The sequence below is a fragment of the Gekko japonicus genome, unplaced genomic scaffold (genome assembly GCF_001447785.1).
Source record: "Gekko japonicus isolate JY-2015 unplaced genomic scaffold, Gekko_japonicus_V1.1 scaffold348, whole genome shotgun sequence".
In the NCBI taxonomy this organism is placed as follows: domain Eukaryota; kingdom Metazoa; phylum Chordata; class Lepidosauria; order Squamata; family Gekkonidae; genus Gekko; species Gekko japonicus.
Genome location: NW_015159720.1, coordinates 877691 through 886256, shown reverse-complemented (window position 1 = coordinate 886256; position 8566 = coordinate 877691). Strand labels below are relative to the sequence as shown.

The following is an 8566-nucleotide window of genomic DNA, read 5'->3' as shown; positions in this document are numbered from 1 at the left end:
GGGAATGGCGGAGTGTTGGGGGGGGGGGGGCGGGGGGGGGGGAACGTTGGGGAGGGGAGAGAAGGTCAGTGAGGTATAATTGCCATAGATTCCACCTTCCAAAGTGGCCATTTTCTCCAGGGGGAACTGATCTCTTTTACCTGGAGACCAGATGCAATTCCAGATCTCTAGTCACCACCTGGAGATTGGCAACCCTGATGATAAAACATGCTGGAGGGGAACCCTGTTTCCCTGTCTTGGTAGCGTTTGGGGGGGGGTGTGAACCGTTTATTCCAGTGTTCCCCGAAATTTCCAGATTATTCCACTGGGAAAGTTAAGGAGGTCCTCAGACTGTGTCGTGGTATACATTTTAAATGTGGAAAACCTTATCTTTGGAAGCATTTGACTCATTCTAGATGAGAAAATATTTCATTCGTTCCTCCCCAAATTTTCCATTTTTTCGGTTGGAAGAATTGTTTAAAAAGAGTCTTGTGGGGGACGGGGACTGGTTTTCACCAGGTTTTCCCTTCCCCCCCCAGGCCCTCTTATGTCTACCCACTTCAGGTTGCAGATATGTACTGGAATCCTATTGTGTGAAGTAAGACCTGGGAGACCCTGCAGAGTGCCGGGGGTTGGACTAGATGACCTGCAAGGTCCCTTCCAACTCTAACATTCTATGATTCTATGACCCTGGTTCAAGTTCCCACTCTGCCGTGAGAACCCAGCCCTGGGCCAGTCACACTCTCTCAGCCTAGCTTACCTCACAGAGTGGCTGTGAGGATAAAATGAAAGAGAGGTGAACGATGTAAGCCACTTTGGGTCCCCAGCAAAGCTCCCTCTAAGCTGCGGAGCCTTGTGAGCAGCAATTCTGCTCTGTGAAGAAGAAGAGAAGAGATTGGATTTATACCCCATGGCCCTCCACTACCCAAAGGTGTCTCAGAGCGGCTGACAATCTCCTCTCCCTTCCCCTCCCCACAACAGACACCCTGTGAGGCAGGTGGGGCTGAGAGGGAAGAAGAGATTGGATTTATATCCCATGACCCTTCACTACCCAAAGGTGTCTCAAAGCGGCTTACAAACTTCTTTCCCTTCCCCTCCCCACAACAGACACCCTGGGAGGTAGGTGGAGCTGAGAGGGAAGAAGAGGTTGGATTTATACCCCGCCCTCCACTACCCAAAGGTGTCTCAGAGCGGCTTACAAACTCCTCTCCCTTCCCCTCCCCACAACAGACACCGGCTGTGAGGTGGGCGGGGCTGAGAGAGCTCTGATAGAAGCTGCTCTTTTTCAAGGACAGCTGTGCCAGAACTATGGCTTGAGCTACTGGCATTAAAGTCGTGAGCCAGCGATTTGGCTACTGCATAGATCAGTTTGCTCTCGAGCCCTCCTTCCTGAGCTGAGACAAAAATGTGTGAGCCGAAGGCTAAAAAACTGGCAGCTAGCTCACACTAACTCAGCTTAGAGGGAACACTGGTCCCCAGCCGGGAGGAATGTGGGGTGCAAAAGAAGTAAAGAAATAAATGAAGCCAAGAAATAAGATTAAACAATTCGGAGGTAGAAAATTCTGGAGGGAAGATGGCCAAGCGGTACCTGCTTCCTGATTTCCTTCTCTCTGTGCAGGAAAGGGTTTTCTCCCTCTAGGGTCAGCATTCAGAGACATGCATCCCCGGACCCGTAAGCCGATGTGGTGCAGTCCAGGCACAGCCTCACTGCTCCGTTCTGCTTTTCTGTAGAGTGAGGAGTTATTAAGTGTGATTTTCCTCTGTGAGATTTAATGTCTTGCCCATTCTGGAAAACATTTATGAGGCTCGGGTTTTTCAGAGCATGTGCTGAGATGAAAAACATACTCTGAAACTCCAGCAGAAAAACATCTTTGTACTTCAGGCCAGTGAAAAATAGCAGAGATTGTATATTATATTGTTCCCTTACATAACGCCAGGCTTTTGTAAGATACCCTCGATACCTTCCCTGACTTGATGAGTAGTGTAGACAAGATTTGTCTGTTGCTTTGTGGCCAAAACATCACTTCCAGAGGGTCTTTGTCTGGGCAGTTTACAACCCTTGCGATGAACTCATCCAGTTGTTTTTCATTTCTTTGCCATGGAGACGATTGAAACACAATTGTTACCGTGGTGTACACCCAAATGTTGCTTGATTTGAATGCAGTGTGTTGTCTGCCTTGGGAGCATCTAGCCCCAGCTTTGGCAGTACTGGATGTATTGTCCTTTGCGTGGACCTTTTGGTTTGAAACAAATGTAAATGACCAACGGGACTGATTCTGCTGGTCTTGTAAGTGGACCTAAAGGGGATGAGATTATATCAGAGGGTGTGGGGTTTGGAACCCACGAGGAAGAGGTAATCCATCCTGGGGTTGCACTGAAACTCTTCTGGGACAGTTTAACTGCCAAGTAACTGTGCTGTGGAGCAGGGGGTGAGGGTGCAGGGTTGCCAGCTCCAGGTTGGGAAGCTCCTGGAGGTATGGGGATGGAGCCTGGGGAGGACAGGGACCTCAGTGGGGTACAATACCATAGAGTCAGCTCTCCAAAGCAGCCATGTTCTCCAGAGGAGCTGAGCTCTGTAGTCTGGAGCAGTGCTCCCTCTAAGCCGAGTTAGTGTGAGCTAGCTCACGGTTTTTTTAGCCTGCGGCTCGCCCATTTTTGTCTTACCTCAGGAAGGAGGGCTCCAGGGCAAACTAGGTTATTCAGTAGCCAAATGGCTAGCTCACAACTCTAATGCCCGTCACTCACAAAGTAGAATTTTTGCTCACAAGACCCCACAGCTTAGAGGGAGCATTGGTCTGGAGATGAGCTGTAGCTCTGGGGGCTGCCCGGGTCCCACTTGGAGGCTGGCCTCCCTAGCCACAAAGTCCCCGATTCAAATCTCAGCTTCACCTTGACCTCAGGTCTGATTAGACATGCTGTGCTCTTTTCCTCTCACGGCTCCTCCCCCCATCTGCAACTTGACCCATTTTACAGAATCTTTGTAAGGCTTAGCAGCCGGATGCCAAATGGGGGCAGCATGTGAAACTCTGCAGTTTTGTGTGATGACCGTGGTGCCTTCCTCCCCATTTGAATAAACCTAGTCTCCCTTCCCCTTTCCTCCCGCCTTTCTCAATCCAGGAGACCTGTGGAGCTACGACTTCTACAGTGGCGAGTTCGTGGTGTCTCCTGAGCCGGACACGAGCGTGCACACTCTGGATCCTCAGAAGCACAAATATATCATCCTGGGGAGCGATGGACTGTGGAACATGATCCCACCGCAAGAAGCCATTTCAATGTGCCAGGGACACGAGGAGAAGAAGTACTTTATGGTAGGCTTGGGCCTATTTGGAACCATAGCAACTGACTGTCTGCCTCTGCCTGGTTCTTCCCCCCCCACCCCGGGATACGGGTTGGGTGGGCAGGGTTGGCTGTTCCCCCCTGGCCACCAGCAGGGGATTGGGGGGGGGGGGTGTTTACAATTGCCAGATCCAGACTGGGAAACTCCTGGAGATTTGGAGATGGACCCTGGGAAGGACGGGGACTTCCATTGGTACAGTGCCATAGAGACCACTCTCCAAAGCATCCATTTTCTTCAGGGGAACTGATCTTTGTACTGTGGGCGTGAGCTAGGGTTGCCAAGTCCATCTTCCACCCCCAGCGGGGGACTTTGGGGACGTTCCTGGAGGGGGCGGGGCATCCCCAGCGTGATGACGTCACGTTGAAGACGTCCCCCCCCCCCGCCCGTGCACAGGATCTCCAGAAACGGCAGTTCCCTGCACTTAAAGGAGCCGGCATTTCCCTTTTAAATGCAGGAGCCAGCGTTTCCCCTTTAAGAGCAGCCGCGTTTCCCTTTTAAGACCAGGAAGCTGGCATTTCCCTGCAAGCTTGCGGAGATCGGACTTAGGAGGAAACACGGGTTCCACACATTTAAAGTGAGAGAGATGGGTAGCTGTGGCTGTGGGTGTTGGGGGTGGGGCTTCCCCCACTGGCCATCTGGCTGGCAGCAGGTAGAACCCCCCCAAAAAACGGGGGACCCCTGGCAAGCCGGGGGGGTTGGCAACCCTAGCGTGAGCCGTAATTCCAGGAGATTCTGAAGATTAATTAACATGTGATTCGATTTCGTTTATTGGATTTGTATACCACTCGCCCCTGTGTCCAGGGTCAGAGCGGGTAATATCATTGATAAAAAACATTTAACAAGTCAGTATTTTTTGTGTACAAAAGTTTTTATTAGTTTTAATCATAATACAGCAGTATCACAAGTAGTACACATTTTCAAAGACATGCAGATTAAGACAAAAACAATAGAATATATTTAGCATAACCAATGGTATTTGGTATAATTAACAGATATCACAGAGAAGGAAAGAAGTTTGCCTAGGGGATTACAACTGTTTTACCAGAGACACATGTCATTGACCACTTGAGGAATCTCTTGTGTTCTAAGGCTGGGAATCAGATTGAGAGAAAGTCGCCAGAAGGTGTATGGGAGTCCAATTGCAATATATTAGCCATCATTTTTGCAATTATATAATACTCCCATAGTTTGTTGGGCCATAAAGGAAGATTAAGGATAGTAGTAGTTTTCTAGTGGGTGGCAAATTCAGTGTTCCCTCTAAGCTGAGTTAGTGTGAGGTAGCTCGCAGTTTTTTAGCCTCCAGCTCACACATTTTTGTCTTAGCTCAGGAAGGACGGCTCCAGAGCAAACTACTTTATGCAGAAGCCAAATTGCTCGCTCACAACTTTAATGCCAGTAGCTCACAAAGCAGAAATTTTGCTCACAAGACTCCACAGTTTGGAGGGAACATTGGTGGCAATAGCCATTTTTGCAGCTGATAGTAGGATAGAGAGAGCTTTCGTGGTGGATGGTGCACAGTGGTTTGGCCTCCAGCCATTCAGGAACAAACTCTATGGTGTTAATGGAACAATTAAGCCAGTGATAGTTTGGATTTGATCTAGCACTTTTTCCGAAAGCATTGGACTTTGGGGCAATACGTCCAGCATTGTAGATAATCTCCCTACTTACCGCATTGCTTCCAGCAAAATGGACTCGCCGAGGGAATGGCATGAGCTAGTTTTTGGGGAGTCATGTACCAGTGTGTCAATATCTTAAAGGGTCTGTAATCTTACTGCAACAATGTTTGATTTAAAGGGCAGTGAGCTCCAAATAGAGAGCCAAGTATCATCTATTAGCATCGTGTTGCATGCTTTTTGCTACTGTGTTTGATAAGACAGGCTTTTAGCTCTATTTAAGGCAGAAGAGAGCACATTATAAGTGGGAGAAATCAGATGCTTCCTGGAAGTTTGGGAAGATTTGAGTAAATTTGAATTCGGTCAGAGGCTGCTTGATAATATTAGGTACGTTTAGTTGTGAACATAGATGTGTAATCTGGAAGTATTGGATCCCTGGGATAGGTGTTCCCGTTTTAGATGTAAGGTCTTATAGGGTCGTGATTTTAGCTCTTTTCCATTGCTGAAAGGATGAGGTGTTGAGTACGAATGAAAGATGAAGTGCTGGCTTAGAAGTGTTTGAAATCGTGACAAGGGGGGTAGGAGTTGCTCATTTGTTATGATCCCATACAGAACAAATTGCAACTAAAAATGTTTTTTTTTAATTTGTCTGGGTCTGTCTATGGGGTTTTGCCATATAACCTCGTTAACATCACAAGGCGTAACAATTCAACATTAAAATTTCTAATGCATAAATACAATAAAATACCTAATAATATAGAATAGAATACATAATACTGTAAACCAGTGACATAATTAAAAGATGGCATAGAAACTCAGGGCGGGGGGGATATATAGTCTGTTTGATCTGAAAGGAGAGGGGAGAAGAAGGGGACAGAGGGAGAATTCACTACCACAGGACATAGACAGCTTTAAGAGAGGATTGGATAAACATACGGAGCAGAGGTCCATCAGTTGCTATTAGCCACAAGGTATATAGAAAGAAGACTGCCTGGGGTAGTGATGCTCTGTATTCCTGGGGTGGGGGGTGGGGGCTCTGGAGTTCTGGCCCCATTGGTGTACCTCCTGATGGCCACTGTGTGACACAGATTGTTGGCCTGGATGGGCCATTGGCCTGATCCAGCATGGCTTCTCTTATGTGGATGTTAAAGTGGAGTAGAATAGTTGTCGCTCCCCCCCCCCATTTTTTTTTAAAAATTAAAACTAGTAAGTTTCTAGTGCTTCACCGAGGGTCTGACTGGACATTTCGATGGAGGTGCGACTGCCAGGAACAACAGACATTATGTCTCTTTCCTGCATCACCCTGTTAATATTCGGCAAAAAACTAAATAAACCTGGGCTTTGTTGTTGAGTTTGTGTTTTGCCACCACCTCATAGTGGGGTTGGCCATTAGAAGTGTGGTGCTTGCACATCATATGACTTTTTTTGAGGAGATGTTAGCGGGGAGACCTGAAGGAAGAGAGACTGGTGGACTGGTCTTAAGGCCACCCCTCCTTGCAGTGTCTTGTGTGATCCTGTTAAGGGTGTATACTACTCATACCACGGCTTGTGGGCCATGCTTCAGAAACGAAAATGGTGGATTTTCTATTACCGTTTTTTTGGGGATGGCCCATGAGAGCCATTGTGGGGTACTGGTAAGAGCATCGGACCAGGATCTGGAGACCCAGGTTCAACTCCTCACTCTGCCATGGAAACTCATTTGTATGCAGAAGGTCTCAGTTTCAGTCCCAGGGATCTCCATTTAAAGGCTGAAAAGACCTGTGAATCGTGATCCCTGGAAGCTGCTGAGTCAGATGAGACCATACTAAGCAAGTTAATCAGTGTGTGACTTGATAGAAGGTACCTTGAGGGAGGAGGTTCATATGAGACTCTCTCTCTTTATGGAGAGGGGTCATAACTCAGTGGAGATGGGCTGTAGCTTATTCATAGGGTACCTGGTTCAGTCTTTGCTGTGTCCAGGTCTGGAGTAGCAGGATGTCTGCCTTAGGTAGGGAGAACAACAAATGTAGAGTCCAGTGGCACCTTTAAGACCAACACAGGTTTATTCAAGGTATGAACTTTCATGTGCATGCACACTTTGTCAATGGCAGGCAAGGTTCAGACTTCTAGTCAGAGAATGAACAGCAAATTAACAAGCAACATGATGATGATCAAGATATGCAAAGTGAAAACTAAATAACAAGTTAAGGTTATAGGGTCAACAGTCATAGAGCAATAAATATGTCGAACTAGCAGATAAATATCTAAAGGTGTTTTTTTCCTAATTGTGGGAAGTGACTGGGAATCTTCATTCTCTCCTGTCAGGCATGGAGGGCACTAAATACTTCCTCCTCCTCCTCCAAAAAATGCTGTTGTGTGAGCAGACATCCTAATATCCCTTGCATTGTAGGGAGAGTCTCTGCCATTCAGTGTGGAGGGTATTGCGCTGAATGTTCCAGTGTCCATGACTTGTATTAAGAGAGTTTCATCGTATATTCCTGTGTTTCTTTCCCCTCCACCCCTATCCTGAACCCACAGGGAGAGCACCAGCAGTCGTTGGCCAAAATGCTGGTGAACAGAGCACTGGGCCGCTGGCGGCAGCGCATGCTCCGTGCAGACAACACCAGTGCCATCGTGATCAGCCTCTCTCTGGTGCGGAGCAATCAGAGTGGTCTGGAAAGCGATGAGGAGCTCTGCTTCAACTTAGCGGAGAGCCCTTCCTATCGCAGCCCGGAGACATGGATGATGACGCCCTCGCGGTGCTCTACTCCACCTGTCAAGGTATGAAAGTCCCCAAACTTCCAAGTCATGGTTCTGAAGGCATTACGCGGTGTAAGCCAAAATCCAGAGTTCAGCTCCCTGATCGGTGGCACGTTTTTTAACCAGAATGAGTAAGGTTCTGAACGTCGACGTAACTCATAGCCTAGCGTAGAGGTTCCCGACCTTTTTTGTGCCTGTGGGTGGAATTCTGACACAACATGGTAGGCCACAGAGCCACAGATTGGCTGCTGCAGGAGAAGGATCCAGCCACAGCATGGCTGCTGCAGCTCATCGTCAGTTGCACAGCGGAGATCCTTGTGCCACGGTGGCAGCAGCAGCCAAAGCCAACCTTTTAAAAAATCTGGGCAGCCAGTCAAATCTCCAGCCAGTCAGAAGCCGTGCTGGGCAAAAGACCCACCTGGGCCTGCCCTCTTTCTAAAAACACCCGGCAGGCTTCGGGAAAGGTGTTGGCGGGTGCCATGGAGCCCACGGGCACAATGTTGGGGACCCCAAACTAGAGTAATAAGCAACTGGACATAAATCTGAAGCTACCTTTGGCTGTAATATTCTACAGATAAGGACTGGTGTGTCTTTATCTGTGTATGAGAGACAGTTTGGTGGAGTGGTTAAGTGTGCGGACTCTAATCTGGGAGAACCGGATTTGATTCCCCACTCCTCCACTCACAGCTGCTGGATGACCTTGGGCAAGCCATAGTTCTGTCAGGGCTGCTCTTGAAAAAGAGCAGTTTCTGTCAGAGCTCTCTCAGCCCCACTTCACAGGGTGTCTGTTGTGGGGAGGGGAAAGGAAAGGAGTTTGTAAGCCGCTCTGAGACTCTGAGTGAAGGGTGGGGTATAAATCCAATTTCCTCCTCCTCCTTCTTCCCCTGCTTCTCTGTGG

The 8566-nt window shown here is 48.2% G+C and overlaps 1 protein-coding gene across 1 annotated transcript in view; it reads left to right on the top strand.

Annotated features, from left to right (window-relative positions):
- PPM1D (protein phosphatase, Mg2+/Mn2+ dependent 1D) overlaps positions 1-8566 on the top strand; it is a 77576-nt gene that overhangs the window by 56596 nt on the left and 12414 nt on the right. Inside the window, exons 4-5 of the mRNA XM_015420287.1 lie at positions 3097-3287; positions 7447-7689. Of these exons, the coding sequence (XP_015275773.1) occupies positions 3097-3287; positions 7447-7689 (434 nt within the window). The remainder of the gene's footprint in view (positions 1-3096; positions 3288-7446; positions 7690-8566) is intronic.